Source organism: Podarcis vaucheri (genome assembly GCF_965113315.1).
Source record: "Podarcis vaucheri genome assembly, chromosome: 1".
Taxonomy (NCBI): domain Eukaryota; kingdom Metazoa; phylum Chordata; class Lepidosauria; order Squamata; family Lacertidae; genus Podarcis; species Podarcis vaucheri.
Window position 1 is genome coordinate 83,856,661 of NC_138759.1, and position 18,206 is coordinate 83,874,866.

The 18,206-nt window shown below is 43.4% G+C and overlaps 1 protein-coding gene across 4 annotated transcripts in view; it reads right to left on the minus strand.

Moving 5' to 3' along the window:
• COL18A1 (collagen type XVIII alpha 1 chain) overlaps positions 1-18,206 on the minus strand; it is a 152,088-nt gene that overhangs the window by 79,662 nt on the left and 54,220 nt on the right. Inside the window, exon 1 of one of the 4 annotated variants that reach the window (XM_082220738.1) lies at positions 2,276-3,933. The exons of 1 other annotated variant lie outside the window; for it this stretch is intronic. In XM_082220738.1, the coding sequence (XP_082076864.1) occupies positions 2,276-3,806 (1,531 nt within the window). In that variant the 5' untranslated portion in view covers positions 3,807-3,933. Of the gene's footprint in view, positions 1-2,275; positions 3,934-18,206 lie in introns of those variants that run through there. 2 more of the 4 variants (XM_082220740.1, XM_082220739.1) reach the window with 2 other exon arrangements.

The following is an 18,206-nucleotide window of genomic DNA, read 5'->3' on the forward strand; positions in this document are numbered from 1 at the left end:
GATACAGAAGCAAATTTGCTCAATTTATATAGGTTGGATACCCTATATCCAGCCAGAGATTTAGGTAGTGTACACACTATACCTTTAAAGCACATTCAAAGCACAATTCTTTCTTTCAAAGAATTCTGGGGACTGTAGTTCACTGCTTACAGCGTTGCAATTCCCTACAACCCTTAACAAACTACAGTGCCCAGAATTCTTTGAAAGAAATGTGCTTCAAAGGTAAAGTGTGTGTATGCAGCCAGAGAGGGTGCAACCCAGCTGAGACCTTTGAGCGCATGGAATGGCATTTGATCCAATGGAGGCATCTGCTAATGGAGGGGGTGGTTTTTGCTTATTCCCCCCTCCCTCTGCAGCCCCCCCATGCCATCTTTCACTCTGCACTAGAGGGTCCCCTAACCCTCTGAAGCAGGAGCACCAACTTGGCTCTGTGACTGTGGGTGCCTGGGGCAGTGGGTGCCATGCAGCTTGCATGGCTCTGACACTGAAATTTGTGGGTGTCCTTTCATGGGGAATTTTGTGGGTGCTCAGGCACCCAGGGCCTCAGAGAGTTGTCACCTATGCTCTGAAGTTGATTTTCAAGGTATGCTGCAGATCACTGCTGGATCAAAAACGCTTGTACCAGTTGGAACACAAGGGATTTCATTCTTCTTAACTATTGTGGCCAACAGCCATTGATAGATAGATTCATGTATGATAGACCTAATAAAAAGATATGAATCTGCTAAATAAAGAGGCATTGATGCCAACAGCTATCATAACATCCTGCAGCAATATATTCCATATCCTGGATTAATTACATGTTGCCAAAAGTATTTCTTTTTTCTGTCCTGAATCTACTGCCAAGCAATTTCACTGGATGACCCCCAAGTTCTAAAATTCTGAGACTGAGTGGATAACTCTCTGCCAGCAGAAATCTGAACTATCACAGAGGCACCGAGAAATATTCATGTCTTGTAGGAACTTGCTTTCTAGAATGCTACAGTTAGGGCACACGGCAGAGAGAATGGGGAATTCCAAGATATGGGAAATGTGGAAACGCCCAGTGCCAGGTAGTTAGGCAAAGAACAAGCTTTTAAGAGATAAAGGACCTGGTAAAAGGGCATTACATTGCATAGCTTAAAATGTAAATGTGCTGGATATGAAGATGTGGGGGAGATAACCTAAGTTGTATTTCTCTCCAAGTCACACTAAAAATTTAGATCACTTAGGATACAATACAGGACACACACAACACTAATAATTAGGTATTTGACTCGTAAGAGTTTCCTATCATATTCCTACTCCCATGCATTTTTAAGCACCAATAGATGTTATTAATCACCACATATGTCACTGTAGGATTACATGCATTCTTAAAATATGAATGGGCTTCACTTGAAAGATTTTTGTTAAATGAAGCAACCAAAGAAACTTTTATTAATTACAGCCCACTGATTTCATTCATTTCAGATGAGTGAAAATCTCTCTCTCTCTCTCTCTCTCTCTCTCTCTCTCTCTCTCTCTCCACACACACACACACACACACACACACACACACACACTATTAAGGTGACAATTATGCCCTCAATCAACTTATTTCTCACCCAGTTCCCATTAATTTCTCACTGTAGTGTTCAAGTTTCCCAAATGTTAAAAGGATTAGAATCTTAAGCAGCCACTCCCAACCTGGTCCTTTCCAGTTGTTTAAGTCTACAACTGCTGTCATCCTTGACCATTGGGCATACTGGCTGGGGCTGTCCAAAACATCCGGAGGACACCAGGGTGAGGAAGGCTGATCGAAAGCAATGGTGCCAACAATTTGGAAAAGTTTGTCACAAGTCAAGACCACCGTATACGTATCTCTACCCTACATTCAGTACATATGTAGCCTCCGGTGTGTTGGTGGTGGCTTTCCCTGTAGTCTACAATGTAAATACATGGGCTACAGCCAAGTCCATGGGTTCTCCTGCTCTCTCACAGAGTTCCACAATACCTTCCCTTCCCACTTTCCCTTTGCCACTAGTGGTATCCATTCCACAGATTGGCAGCTAATACTATAATGTATGGCTCAGGACAATGCTCAGCACCAGGGCGATCATCCTTCTTGTCAGTGAAAGAGAAATAGACACCTCCTTCATGCCCTTTCCTGAAAGATGGAAAAGCGTGATTTGTGTTATAAAGTTGCAAAGTGGTTGTTTTTCATACCAGAATCCATCACAGAATTAGCTTACCTGGTTGTAGAGAGAGAGGGAGAAAGAGTTGGTAAGAGATATAATTGCCCCTGCCACATTACCTGCTGAAACATTAACAAACACACATGAATATACACCATCCTCCGCTGGGAGAGAGTCACATGATATCGGAAGATGCCCCTCTTTCAAATGAATCCAACACAGATCTTTCAGGGCCTCACAAAATCCCCGGCATGGTGGAGGTGTTATTGGAAGAGAAGCACTACACCCAGGTACCAGCAGCAAGCAGAAAAACCACTCCAAGTAGCGGTGACACCGAGTTTTAAGAAGCCCCTCCCACTCATGCAAAGCAGCCCGAATTTCCTCCTCACTGCCATGATGCAAATAATTCGGCACTCGGAAACGCTTCATGCCCAGGTTGTTGCAATATGACAGATTGGTCGGTAAGGGCAAGCAGTGGCCAGCTGTTGGAGTCAATCCAGGAAAGAAGGAAGGAAGCCCTGTGCTACTATTGCTAAAATGTTGCATAGTGTAGGTTAGTAGAAACTCAGGAGAGTCAGAGTTATTGGCAGGGGGGAAATCCATAACATTAATTGCATTCGAATTAGAAACAGAATCACTAGAGCGGTTCTTATGTGCATCAGCTACGGCTATCCCAGAATGCTTAAGGAAGGGGTGGCTTTTAAGGCTGAGGTGGGTTCTATTGCCATTAGAGACTGATTTGTCTGGATCTGCAACATAACTGAATAGCCGGTTGTCTAAAGCACCCACCACCTTGGAAGGAATTCCAGCATGCATGCGGCTGCTATTAGCCTGAAGCTCCTGCAATCCCAAAGCATTTGCACTGGACAAAATTCCTTGTTTTTCTGCGAAAGCTCCCCAGGGTGCCCTTGTTCCTGGGGTGGTGGCACTTCCTTGCCCCGCATCTGTGGATTCTTGAAAAGCCAACCTGGTGCCACCAGCATGAACATCTGGTGAAAATGAGAAAGGAGCACTACCTGGGGGTGGAATCTCAGGCTTCTTTAAGAGGACTTTAGTCTTGTTCCAGGGAACAGAAGGCTTTGTAGTCACTGAGAGAACCAGCTCTGGCTGCCCAGCTTCCAGGGAGGTCTTCACGTTGCCAGTAGAGTTGGCAGTAGCATTCTGGATGCTCACTGCCTCCGTCACAGGGGTGGGAGCTGCTGTCAGAAGATCAGCTGTTGCAGGTGCCTCGGTCCTCTCCGTCCCTGTGGTTGTCTTCTCGTCCCAGAGCTGAACCAAATTTCTGATTCCCTCAGCAACGTTTAATATTTCAGCCCCTACCCCTGCAATATTTCCTTCTCTGCTTTCCAGCTCAGAAGATGATGTAGCTGTAGGGATCGTTGTGGCTGCAGTCAAGTCCGGCCTCTTCAGGGTGAATATAGTCCACACTCTTCCCTTCTGCTGGGTAGTGCTTTCCAGGGGGGTGTTCAGGGTGGCAGCCGCAGGCGTGGCAAGTTGCTGTGCCGTCTGCTCCTCAGTAGTACCAGCAGCTTCTGTGGGTGGGAGGGTTTCTTCCTTCGAACCCCCCCACAGCCAACTCCAGCCCTGTGCATTGGATAAGCAACAGGTCAGCAACAGCAGAAGCCGAATGCTGAGCTCAGCTCGAGCCATTAAAATGTTGCTTGGAGGGGGAGATGTGCTGCGCTGCAGTGGGTGGTGAATGGAAGAATTCACATTGATCTGTGTCCTCTGGAGCTCCGGGGTGAGGAAGCATGCCGCTCTCTTCCAAGTAGATATAAAACTAATGGAGGCGTGGTTAACAGAGCCCTCCCCTCCAGCAGCCTGCTTCCCATTAAATCAAAAGCTAACTACAGCACAGCCGGCAAGGCTCTCCAAGGCAAGAGTGTTCGAGCCACAAGCATACTTGAAGATGCATTTGTTTCTATCCGATGCACTAGCACACACAAAAAGGCATACCTGGAAGCCAGCAATTCTGCTCGATTGCTTCACCATGTAAGCATTTTTCCTGTTTTCCCCCTGAAGCTCACAAAAGTATTTGGGCACGTTAAACTCCTCCCTGCCCCAAACTGATACTAAAAGGAGGCAGCAGATCTTTCCCCTTCCTGGATGATTACAGTTAATTTCCTTGACTTGAAATAATTAACATCAGCACTGAGAGTGCACTGATATCTCTTCTTTAAAGATATCATTTCTAAAGGAGGAGGAACACAGCAGGAAACTTGCAGGGGAGTAGATATGCTCCAGTCACCCAAGGGGAAGGATTCCTGTCTAGTTAAACTGTTAACGTCAGCAGCTAAAGTTAAGCAGTTTTGAACCCAATTCCTTTAACAGGAGAGTTAATACTTGCTTATAACTCTGCCATTCAAATAAGCATGACTAAAAAGGTGTTTGTATTTGGCTTAATCATATCCATAGTTACTGTGACCGGGGTGGGGGGAGGAAATGGGCTATCTACAAATCAGGGACTTCCCTCCCCATACACATCATCACTGGCAACAGAATATGTATTAGGTATTCACATACACACCAAATCAGGGTGTGAGTTAAGCCTTCCATATGCTCTCTTGAACCCTGTTCATTGCATCTTTTAAGATCTCACAGCTGGATCCAGTTAATGCCTCTTATGGAAAGGGTGATGCCCACCACACTGAACAAAAAGAGGCTGTGCACCCACTCCTAAGAGGATCGTCCTGCACCCTGAGGTCTCAGATAACTACGGCCCAGTCACAAATATTCCTTCCTTGGGCAAGGTGGCAGAAAGTGTGGTGGCTAGCCAACTAAGGCATGTCTAGATGAAGCAGGTTATCTAGACCCATTTCAATCTTGTTGCAAACAGCTCTGAAACAGCCCCAGTCAGCCTTACAATATGACCTTTATTTGGAGAGAGGCGTAGGGAGTGCTGCCTGTTGATTCTGCTTGACTTCTTAGCAGTGTTTGATATCACTGACCATGGTATCATGGAGCAGCTCTGTGAGGTGGGGAAAGGGAGGCCTGTGTTACACTAGCAGCACTTCTGCCTAGGGGACAACAGCTTTGTTGTTGTTTAATCGTTTATTCGTGTCCGACTCTTCGTGACCCCATGGACCAGAGCACGCCAGGCACTTCTGTCTTCCACTGCCTCCCGCAGTTTAGTCAAACTCATGCTGGTAGCTTCCAGAACAGCTAGAGAGTAGCATTGGAAGACTTCTGAATCATTGGGTTCATGCCTTTGGGTCACCGTATCTATATGAAACTGGTAGGAGGAGGTGCCATCTGGGGACTTGGATGCAGTGTCATCAGTTTGCAGATGACACGCAACTCTATCTCTCAATCCCAACTGAATAAGGAGGGGCTGTGCAAGTCTTGGGCCAGTGTCTGGGCACATCCTGCCCATGAACCTTTGGATCAGCAAGCAGCTGGTGCTGACATCTATAGAGTCAACAGCAACAAAAAGGTCTCACATCTTGCCTTCTCATCACAACTGGCAACACTGGGTGCCTAGCAGCAAGTTATGGTGATGGAGGTGGGACCTCATTTTATTTCATTTAACCTTTCCAACGCAATCAAATTCAAAGTCTCCAAGTAGAAAATAAGTGGGAAAGCCTATGGCATTTTTTTTAACAAGCAAAGCTGGGATTGTGAGCAACATGTCTAAGCATAACATGCCCTGCCCAATCCAGTCCCTGGCAGATGTAGTGTGGGGTTCTTCTAAATTCACCCAAAGCACAGATTTGCACTAGTTCACTCCAGCTCAGCGTCATAATCTGTATGTGTCCCCACAAGTTATTACCCTCGGGTTGAAAAGATGGGAAGTGAAATCTTCCTGCAGAATAGAATAACCAATGCTACCAGATACATTCCATTGGGAGCCTCCCCTGAACAAAATAGCTGATATTAACATCAGGTTAACATAACTTGATCATCAGAAATAGACTATTTTTTCCCTGCAGTACTACTGCATGTTTTGCTACATGCTCCTGGTTCAGTCCACAATAGTCCTCAACCTTTTCAGACCAGAGACCTATTTTTAGCCGAAAAATACATTTGGGCACCCACTTTTTATTTATCATTTATTTATTGCATAAAATTTATATACCGCTTGATTGTACAGAAAAACCTCAAAGCAGTTTACAAAAACATGAAGCAATAGCATTATTTCTGAAGCTTGGAGTTTTATTAGAATGGGGAATATTCCAGATAATCACATTTAATGAAAGAGCATATTCAAAAGTCAGGTGATTAACCAGTTTTTTTATTACATTTGTAGTCATTTCATGACTTTGAGGGACACTTGGCATACATGATTTATTCCTGTCACATGCGAGTGTAGATTTCCATGCATGAGTCTGAATACAATAACTGACCATAACTCTCTCACACACCATCTACTAAATGGGCAGTAATGCTGTACATTTTCCTGTGAAATTAGAAGAAAATGTGAATGTTAACACAATGCGGGGCACAAAGTGTTAGTAGCTCTACAAGCAAATTTTAACTATGTGCAACCTTCTTTCAGCTATTGAGGGGATGACTGGTAAACAACTCATGCCAGGCACACCAGGCAGCTAAGTGAGTCACTTGCCCCTAAATCCAGTCCTGACTCTATCACTCCCATTCTTCCTCATCTGTATAGGCTTCCCATTGTTCTCCAGAACTAAATCTATGTACTGATTTACATCCCCAAAGGTCTGCGCCCTGTGCACTTTTACGAGTGCTATCCCACATATGCTCCTTCCTATCCCTTAAGATCTATCTTTGGTCAGCAGTCCCTTGTTTACTGAAGTACCTACTGAGGAGTGGAACGAGGCCTTTTACATGGTGGCACCTGTATTTTTGGAACCTGCATCTCAAGGACCCCAGTCTCTGGGGTCTTTCTGCTGGCAGGCACATATTTATGTTTGGAAAGAACAATGGAACATGATCTGGATGGGTCTTAATTTATACACTCTGCTATTTGTATTTAGATTGAATCTGTGTTTCTATGTAAGTTTTCAATTTTGGTTTTGATACTATTTTTACTCTTGCAGTCACGCTATGTTTTTTCCCCTTTTTTTGTAGAAATGAATTTTCAATTGGTTGCAGACCTATGAAAAGTTTATTTAATTGTGCTTCTATTTAGAGCACACATATTTCACAATACAATTAGCTAATACAATTTAAAGAATAATCCTAACTCTCAGATCCATCTGCTGGAGGGGATTAACGTGCGTAGAGGTGTCTTTCTGCCAATGAAGAGCAGCTCACCTGTTTTTTGGGGGGGTGGAGGGAATATGCACTGCTGAGGCCTCTGGTATGGTCACTGAAAGCTCCATGGACATAGCCAGGATTTGGCCCTGAAGCAGGGCAGGGCAGAGGCAGCACTGGATATGCTGGATCCAAAGCACTATATTCTCTCAAGAGACTCTGGGATAGAACCCATAAATTTTTACAGCCCATAACTGCTATGGATAACACACACACACATTTCAAGGTGGGTAGAAATTTTTAATGCCAGAGCAAAAAGGAAGAACCATGGTGCCCACAAACTGGTAAGACTTTGGAAGTGGAAAACTATTCCCCCCTTTGCACCATCCCACTTAGGATTGCTATGTCCAGCTGTAGTCCTATGCAGGCTTACTTGGGAGTAAGTCTTGCTGAACTCATTGAGACATACTTCTGAGTAAACATACACAGGATTGTGCTGCTAGGCAGATGTGATCTCTGATGTGCTTGCTTCTGAATTATCTTCCTGCTGTCAGAATGATCCAACGTAAGTCAACATTCCATTGTTCATCCAACGGTTTGATAGCTCAGGCTCAAAATCTTGGCAGAAGCAGAATAGCCTAAAGTTCCTTTTGCACTGAAGCAACTCAAAAGTCACCAACAGACGGCATGCACTCAAGCGGGCACACAAATTATCATTTTTATTCCTTCATTCCTTATACCTCCGCCAAGGAGTTCTCCAAATTTGGTGGCCCAAATATATTAAGCATATATAGTTTACATGATTTATGCTAGATGCAGATCTTGTTTTTTCCTTCCTTCAATCATTTGTGGAAATCCACCATGAACTTCCAGCTCTGCTGCAGGCACTAACTCATGCTGTTTTTCTACATGATACATTTTCAAGGAATAAAATAAATTTAAAAAGAAAAGTCAAAGCTTCACCTTTCAATGAACTTTTGGGGTGTAGCGCAGAATTAAATCTCACACTCATTACCTCAGCTTTCCACTGCGTTGTAAGTGCAGGGTCAGAAGGCACTTCTGCAATCTCCTGTATCTCACAGAACAACATAATAGCATCCCACCTATGTCTGGGTATTTGAGGGAGAGCCTGCCAAAACCCTAAACACTCTGGATTTCCAATTTATTCGTGACAAGATCCTTCCAAGATAAAAGAAAACAAATGTTTACATACCCCTAGGAACAACTGTTCTCTACCCCAGTCATATTTCCTTTAATCTGTTATTGACCCTATAATTGAATAAACCTATTATCTGTAAATCTCATTAAAGGATTATGACAACTGGGCTGTCCATATTCAAAAGGCATGTTCCTTGGCAAAAAGAAAGAACCTATTAAAAAAAAATGCTAAGGCTGGAGACAGATAAAAGAGCGTTTCGGTCCCCCCCCCCCCGCCCAAAATTGTTGAAGAAAGTCTGAAAGAGGGATAGGTTCTTATGGAATGTCTACTGCGGGTGGTCATGTATACTACCTTACAGAGGCCAGGGCTCTGTTTGAGAGCTAGCAGATGACTATTTGAAAAGGCTGCCTGGTCCAGAACAAGTTTAAAAGAATCCTATGCAGGGACAGCTAGCAGGGGCTTTGGAGTAGTCAATCAACAGTTAACACTTCAGAAAGTAAATGGAGCAAACACACAGGTTAAGGTAAAGGTAAAGGGGCCCCTGATCATTAGGTCCAGTCATGGCTGACTCTGGGGTTGTGGCACTCATCTCGCTTTATTGGCCGAGGGAGCCAGCATACAGCTTCCGGGTCATGTGGCCAGCATGACTAAGCCGCTTCTGGCGAACCAGAGCAGTGCACGGAAACACTGTTAACCTTCCCGCTGGAGCGGTACCTATTTATCTACTTGCACTTTGACGTGCTTTCGAACTGCTAGGTTGGCAGGAGCAGGACCCAGCAACAGGAGCTCACCCTATCGCGGGGATTCAAACCGCCAACCTTCTGATCGGCAAGTCCTAGGCTCTGTGGTTTAATCCACAGCACCACCTGCGTCCCTAACACACAGGTTACCTGGGCACAATCTTCCCTACTAGGGTGAGATGGGGAACCGCCAGGTACTGTTGAGCTTCTTTGCTTGCTTGCTTGCTTGCTTGTTTGTATGCCGCCCTTCATCTGAAGGTGACAGGGCAGTTCACAACATAAAAACTACACCTCCCATCACGCCTGGTCATTGGTCATACGGCTTGGGCTGATGGAGCCGGAGTTCAACGACATCTGGAGGGCCCCTGGTTCCCCAGCTCTCATTTAAATTACTGTAATTATTTCCAAATTTGCATCTTACGTATATAACTCAGCAAATCTGTGTCCTCTTTTGCCCTCTTAGCAGCCACCATATGTACACCTGAATTTGGCCCTACAGCACTAACTCCAAGTTGGAGTTAGATTATATGCAAGAAAATAACTTGGAGAGACTTGTCCTTTGGCTTGCAACAAAATAATCTAATTTTACGGCACTTTGGCAAACTCTTCCCCTTATTCCAGTTTTGCCTTCGCTCCGACACCGAACACCTCATCACCTATCTAGCAACCAGCAGAATACAGCAATTTCGTGTCTACATCTACACATGGAACTTAGCATTTCAGATTTCAACAGTATGTTGGAACAAAGTGGCTTCTGTTTTTCATGTGTATAACATGCCCATTATATAGGGGGATGCCCCTGCCATGAGTCAGCTAATTCTAACTCCTCTCCACAATCATGAATAGCTTTGGAAGACTGGGGAGTGGGGGAATGGGCTGGGGGAATGTTAACAGAGAATCGTTAACATCAAGTTTCCTTTTCTCCCTGAGCATTTTCCCTAATGTATTTTAAAATCTGGTTCCACCTCTCACTGCATGTTTTCAGGATATTGTGAGTCTGCAGAGCTGACCCTTTTTCTAGCCCAGATTTTCTCTTTTCAACCAGCTCTATGAAAATGAAAAAATCATTTCGTTATTTTACGCAGAGTTCTACTGTTTAGAAGACCAACCAATGGTCACTTTTTCTTGAAGTTTGTCACAGTCCTCAGAAGAGAGGTGTTTCCAAAGTTCAAGGTGAAAGAAGAACTTTTAATGTTCCACACAAAGGACACCTTATGCAGCATTACCATTTGTTGTACAAACCTGTAATCATGGAAGATAACAGCTTGAAGAATCCAGGTATACATGTATTTACATGACTGCTTTCTGACTTAAAATGTAGTCAACCTGTTTGTGTTTTTTCATGTGCTGATGCAGAATTCCACAGGTGACTGGAAACGTCTAAGACTACTCAAGCATGACTCTTTCCCCATTATTCCAGGCAAGAATGTTTTATTTTCACTACATTGTATTATTAAACATACATAAAAGGCTGTGTATACTTATAATACTATATTGTAAGACTATGGGCAGGGCTCTGCTGTTTTCTCATTTTATGTACAATAATCACACATGGAATTAATTCCATGCTATAAGGAAGCTCAACTTCTCCGTGTCTATTTTATTACAGTGTTAAGGACAATAGGCTGAATGGCAAGCTCTTTATTATCCACCCCACCCCTCTTCTTCTTCTTTTCTGTATATTTAGAAGTAACTGGAGATGAATGCATATTTCTGGTCCATTTAAGTGAGAGTGGAGAACTGGGTGAAGGGTGAATGGGGAAAGCATCTAAATTCGATCATATGGCACGGAATGTTCTTCCATTGTTTTAATATTATTATTTTAAAAATCTTAAAATTAAACACAATAAAATCAAACTCCAATTTAGGATTTGTTTATGTGGCTAAGAGATAATTCCAAGGTTGACACAAGTTTTCTTTCTTTTAAGTGAAAGAAAGGACAAAGATAACAATGTTATCCTTTGAATACTGGAATTTTTACTCCCTAGGGAGCCATGCAGCACAATCCTACGCAGTGAGGCTTCCTCCCAAAGGAAGAACCTAGGCCGCTTCCTTATAACAATTTGGACCATTTCTCATCTGCCTCAGTGTCACCTACACTTTCTAGGGTTTCAGGCACGAAGCTTTCCCAGCACTGCCTGGAGACACCAGAGATTGAACGTGGGACCTTTTGGAAGCAAAGCATACCCTCTACCACTGATCTGTGGTCTCTTCCCAGGTAAGTGTGGCTCAGATGGCAGCCGAAATCATCAATGCTATCAATCAGTATCTAAAGAATTGCATGGGAAATATATGCATTTGCATTCCATGTGCCATGAATGTAATGATATTAGTGGCTAGTGGGGTGGTGTAATTGACCTGGCTTCCCAACCAATACCAATACAATTTATTACTACTGGGTAACATTTTGCTGATCTAAAGGTCGGCGGTTCGAATCCCCACGACGGGGTGAGCTCCTGTTGCTCGGTCCCTGCTCCTGCCAACCTAGCAGTTCGAAAGCATGTCAAAGTGCAAGTAGATAAATAGGTACCGCTCCGGCAGGAAGGTAAACAGCGTTTCCGTGCACTGCTCTGGTTCGCCAGAAGCGGCTTAGTCATGCTGGCCACATAACCCAGAAGCTGTACACCAGCTCCCTCGGCCAATAAAGCGAAATGAGCACCGCAACCCCAGAGTCGTCCGCGACTGGACCTAATGGTCAGGGGTCCCTTTACCCCTACCTTTAGCATCTACCTATAGCATCTACCTATAGAGGTATAGATGGCTTTGGGACAGCTGAACTATATCTCCAATTGCACAATCTTCATTGCCAGTTGCCTGCCTCAATATGCCCCATATCTGCCCATTTCTATGCTACTGACCAATACCAAGATGAAGGTTTACCATTGTTGAGCACACTGCTTTATGGAACTGAGTTGTGAACAGATTACACCCTCCATATGCCTTCCATATGTGCTGCATCAGGAAGATTTTGGGCATCACGTGGCAGCACAGAGTCTCAACAAATATGTGCTCCCCCAAGCCCAGATTCCTATGATGTTCGCACTTCTGTCTCTGTGATGTCTACACTGGCTTGGTCATGTCCACAAAATGGAAGATGGCAGGATCCCCATGAACATGCTCTTCAGGGAGCTGGCTTCAGGCACTGGCCTGTTGGCAGACCAACTCTGCGTTACAAAGATGTCTGCTAACGTGACGTTAAGGCTGGCAACATTGACCTCACCATATGGGAATCCTTTGCAAACAATCACAGTGCCTGGAGACAGACAGACAGGCCATGTATCCACAGAAGTGACCAGAGGAGGAATGACCACTGGGAGGAGCGGGGGGACGGGACACACCACGGTGCATCTGTAGAAGCAAAACTAGATGCCTTCATCTGCCCACCTGCAATAAAACATGCCTCTCCCGTATTGGTCTCTACAGCTGTAACTCTCCAATAGTTTGACTTTACTCCCGAAGGTGGATTCTTCCATTGTCTCCCAAGACAGACAGATGCCAGCAACCGTCAGGATTAGTTAGGTTTTAAACTAACAACCTCCTGGTCTACATGCTGATAGTGAACTACTTTTGGGGAGGAAAAGAAAAGGCAATGGTCCATTTTAGGGCATGTTTGGAAAACTGTGTATCACCTATGTAATAGCTTTGTTTACAAGACCAATTGTGGGGGCTCGGGAAGAAAGACAATGAATGCAAGTAAGAGTGGGAGCAGGATCATGCTGGCAGGCCCCTCACCCAGATCTCTGTGAATTCCTTGGTTTTTCCTACTAGAACTATAAAACTGTACCTGGATAACTAGATCCACAAGCTCCCGCTTTCTATGAAAACAGCAGTGTTCTTTTGGAAGGCAATGCTAAACCTAGCAAAATATCACTCTCCAGTATTCCAGCAAAAAGTATGAAATCTGAATATTTCATGTATATATTCACTTGTAGGAACATTTGAATGTGTTTCCAGAATGCTAGTAACATTTAACATTTCCAGAATGCTAACAACATTTAACACAACATGCTTATGCTTCTTCTTCGCTTATGCAATCACTTGTAGCCAAGTAAGGTTGTCTTCCATAAACACTGTTTGAACAATGAGTGCATCGGTAACTGTGAAGGCCAAATCTGGATCCACACGTCCTACCACAGTGGGGACATTGGTTTCCGGGCAGGAGTTGATCACGGTGTAGATTTGCCATCTATGCCTTCCTCTTAGCACGTTTCTCCCTTGTGTCCTGAATTCGAGTGTCTTCAAAGCCCATGACACCTTTGGTAAAGGCTGTTCTCCAATTGGAGCGCTCACAGGCAAATGTTTCCCAATTGTTGGTGTTTATACTACATTTTTTAAAGATTTGCCTTGAGACAGTCTTTAAGACTCTTTTGTTGACCACCAGCATTACGCTTTCCATTTTTAAGTTTGGAATAGAGTAGTTGCTTTGGAAGACAATAATCAAGCATTCGCACAACATGACCAGTCTAACGAAGCTGATGTTGAAGAGTCATTGGTCAACACTGGTGATCCTTGCTTCTTCCGGTACACTGGTATTACTTTGCCTGTCTTCCCAAGTGATGTGCAAAAAATTTTGGAGACACCATTGATGGAATCTTTCAAGGAGTTGCAGATGGCGCTTATAAGAGGTCCATGTTTCACAAGCATACAGTAAGGTTGGTAGCACAATAGCTTTGTAAACAAGCATTTTGGTCTCCCTGCGAATGTCCCGGTCCTCAAACACTCTGCACTTCAATTGCGAGAAAGCCGCACTCGCAGAGCTCAGGCGATGCTGTATTTCGGCATCAGTGTAGGCTCTTGCAGAAAGATAACTGCCCAGGTAGGAGAAGTGATCGACATTTTCCAACGTTACACTACTGAGTTGGATTTGTGGTGCTGCAGAGGGGTTATTTTGCAACTGACAGCTTGTGTAACTCACAACTGAAAAGCACCAGAGTCCTACCACTGCTACTTTTTTGTTTTGTCAAAGGTCTTCTTAAGGGAAAGTAGAGGTAAATAGGGAGAGGGGACAGATAGACCTATATGGTAACAACAACAACAACAACAACAACAACAACAACAACAACAACACATGGGCCCCAAAGGTGGATCCCAAGTTTGAGAACTTAATCATTTAACTAATGGATTTTTGTGAGATATTACTTTTTACCTCTCAAAGACCCAGCACAAATGGAACTCCCTCTTTCTGCTGGCTGTTTTCCCAGACTTCACAATATCTCCCCTCATGTCTTATCCTTGGCAGTTGTCACTGACAACATCCACCTCTCCACTCTGCTCCATTTTCTGAAAACAAGGACTGGTGAAACAATTCTTCCAACTGTGAGGCTCCTTTCAGTCCCAGAGATAAAAAGACACCCCCCATAAGAACACATTCTTCTCCAAATAACTGTTTCCCCCATATTCCTCTTGTTTTCTATGGACCCTGACCTGGCAAATCTCTTAATGCATTTACATGACCTTTTAAAGCCATGTCCTAGAGAATGTGAAGCCTGCCTTCAACAGAATATCACTGAAAGTGCAATTAATTGCTTCCTGTCTGGAGATGCATTAAGAAGCTATTGTATTTCAGATTTCAGGACCAGTTTCCATAAGAAAGGAAATGCACTGAAATCAGACCCACTAGGGAGCAGATAACATGGCAACAGAAGATTCTCTATTGCTCACTTGGGAATCTGCCAGAAACATGTTTTCTTTTCTGCACATACCACCTCCCACTTCTTTACACACACACAACTAAGTTGAGATGGGCAGTTCCACTATGGTCATATACCCTGGAAAGACCCATCACTACCTCCAGTAAGAGTCAATATAACATAACGCAGGAGATCTGTGAATACAATCTCCAAAAGGGAAGGGTGAGAATTTGGATCAGACATACCCCTCAATCATCCTGATTGGACCAGGACATCCCAAAATTACAGAAGAAATCCTAGTTTCTGATTGGATCATGGGATGTCCTGTTTTGACTCCCACAAGAGCGTGGTCCCCAAAGATGCATGTTTTGGGGGACCACGCTCTTGCACGAGTTAGTTACCCATGCAGGAGTGGAGCCCCGAGAGACATGTGTCCCGAATTTCTTCAGCGACAGCATGTTGGAGGGTATGAATCAGACAGTGGTATTTGGGAATAGCAGCACTTAGCTAATGATTCCTCCCTGCATGGTTTGCCCAATTAAACTCATAACTCTTTTCCTTCATAAATTATCCATGAGTAACATATGGGTACCTATATGCTTTGTCCATAGGGTGTGGTTTTAATTGGAAAATGGCTGTCCTAATCATAAAAAGTACTTGAAGGAATGCAGAAGAAAAGGCCTTCCTACATATCAAGAGTTGCCAAGCCAACAATTCATTGCAATGTAAGTTCTATCAAAAGATTTTGGCAAAATATATAAAGTATTGCAATATAGTAGATTCTGTTATACCTGTTAAATGTAAATAATTATTTGAAAATGCATCAGCCAAAGCTATAATTACTTCAGGGGAGGGGCGGGCAGGCAGAAGATAGGGGAAGCCTCCTAATTTTCCTCAAGACAGGAATAGGTTTTTTTTAATAAATCTATTTATTTGTTTAGCTGTAGACATTACAAAAGATAAAATACATTACACAGTTAAAATAATTATTACAACCAGACATTTTGTCAAATAAGAGTATACTCCCCTGAGTAATTTATCATCCTCACAAACATTTCTCCTTAAAATTGCCACTCTAAAAGCAACACGGGCCTTTTTTCAGAGGTGTAAGGGGACCTGTCCCCTAATAAAAAGTTAAGCAAGTACCCAATCTGTCTCTCTATTGGGAGATTTAAATCTTTGAACAAGTCCTTGTAACTTAGGCAAACCACCAAGTAGTGAGGCATATTACCTCCACACGGGCAAACTCTCTTCAGAGGGGATCCAGTGACAGTGTCCTTCAACTATGGCAGTGAAAAACTGGAGTCACAGAACTGCAAAGCCTTTTCATCATCTGATATTTATGATGCTGGTAACATAGTGAGTGAGGGTATGGAGTCTGAATGGGTAGTTTGGCATACAATAGCACATTTAGACAGACAGGCAGAAGTGTGATCAGCACAAAAATCATGCTTTAAAATGTGAGATTCCATGTGGTGAGATACCATCTCAAAGCCTTACGAACTCAGAATGTCCACCAAAGAATTGCCATACTTATCAACAGCTTATAGCATTTCCTGATTCCAAGATGAGGTCACTCTAATGTTAAGATTCAGCATCTTCTTGAAAGCAGAATGTAATAAATGGGCCCCATTCCCTTTTTAGAATTTATACAATATCTAAGAACAAGGATGTGCACTCTGGCCTTCACTGAACAAAGATCAGCTTCTAAGTGGAGAATGGAAGACTGAGCTCTCCTGGGGAGCTCTAAAATAGAACTAAGATATTTATTATGGGGCATTTCCAGATTCATTTTTTGAAGAGGTCTCCATATTTGTGTGCCTTTGGTTTCATAAATTTTGGGGGCTAGGAGAATCTATCTACCTCCATTTCTCCAACAGAACACTGATAGAGTTCACTGTATTACTTATCACTGGAATAGTTTAAAATGGGGAGAATCTTAGTGACAACACTTATAAGAATAAGAACAGAGTCTCCAAGTGTCCCTATTTTCCAGGGACGTCCCTGATTTAGAGAAAATGTCCCCATTTCTAATTTGATCCCAGAGTGTCTTGCTTTTCTTTAGCATGTCCCTATTTTCATTAGAGAAATGTTGGAGGATATGGAGTTTTTCAACTCACGAGATGTCTGAAGGCAATCCTGTATAGGGAAGGTTTTTTTAATGTTTAATGTTTTATTATTTTTTTATATGTTGGAAGCTGCCCAGAGTGGCTGGGGCAACCCAGAAAGTTGTGTGGGGTAAAAACAGTAAAATTATCATCATGGAATGGGACATCCCTATTTTCATCAGATAAATGTTGGAGGGTGTGCAAGAAAGGTCTCTTTCACTAGACCTCCGACAAAGGCTTATGTATCTGCGGCCTTGCAATTATAAAATTGCTTCTTTGACCCTAAGACCTGCTTCCAAAGCTGTTGTATAGAGATGTTTCATCATCACACTTCTTCACTTTCATAAATTCTACACAATTAGGCCAGTGAGCTACAGCCTTTCCCACTTCCCTACTCTCACTGCAGAAAAATGGAATTCACAATGAAATCCAATAATGCACTAAATGAAACTTGACTCTTTTCAGTTTAAACCAAAGCTTAGAGTGATTTGAATTAAAGCAACCACCTCCTAGTCAAGAATATCACTTAAAGAAAACCTCCCAAAACCTAGATTAATACATAAGCTGGGGAAAGAGGGGCCAAGCAAGAAAAAAGGATGTGAACATTTAAGCTTGTAGTTTCTCAAGGTCAATCAAAGGCGTTAACAAGGAGGCCTTTCTTCAGGAAGAGCAGCCAAAATTGATTTCTCATGCTGGTGACTCAAAGGCCAAAGGGAGAGGGGCTGCTGTCTCAGTACTGCTGTACGGAAAATATTTTGAATCACTGTTGTACAGCTGGACTAGCTTATTTGCCTCTAATACAGAAAATTAAAAAATCTCCATCTGTGCTGATTTCTTATTCCAAAATGTGAATGTGGAAGGAGTAGGCATATTCTGCTAGCATTAACTAGCTTTGCCCCTGGAGTCTGTTCCGCTGTCAAACAGCTCTTACTGTCAGAAAGTTGTTCCTGATGTTTAGTTGGAATCTCTTTTCTTGTAACTTGAATCCATTGGTTCGGGTACTAGTCTCCAGAGCAGGGGGAAAACAAGCTTGCTCCATCCTCCATGAGCCCATTTTTGACAATAGATGCAGATCCACAGAGGGAGCACCCTGAGTTCAACTGGAGCATCCCCACCAGCAGATTTGGAATGGCACGTGCTTGTAATTCTTTGCCTGCATGCAAGACTGCCTGAATCAAGGCAGCAGCATCTTGCAAATGCCTCTGGTGTGCAGGGAAGGAAGAGGGGTGAAACTCCTTCCTTCCAACAAC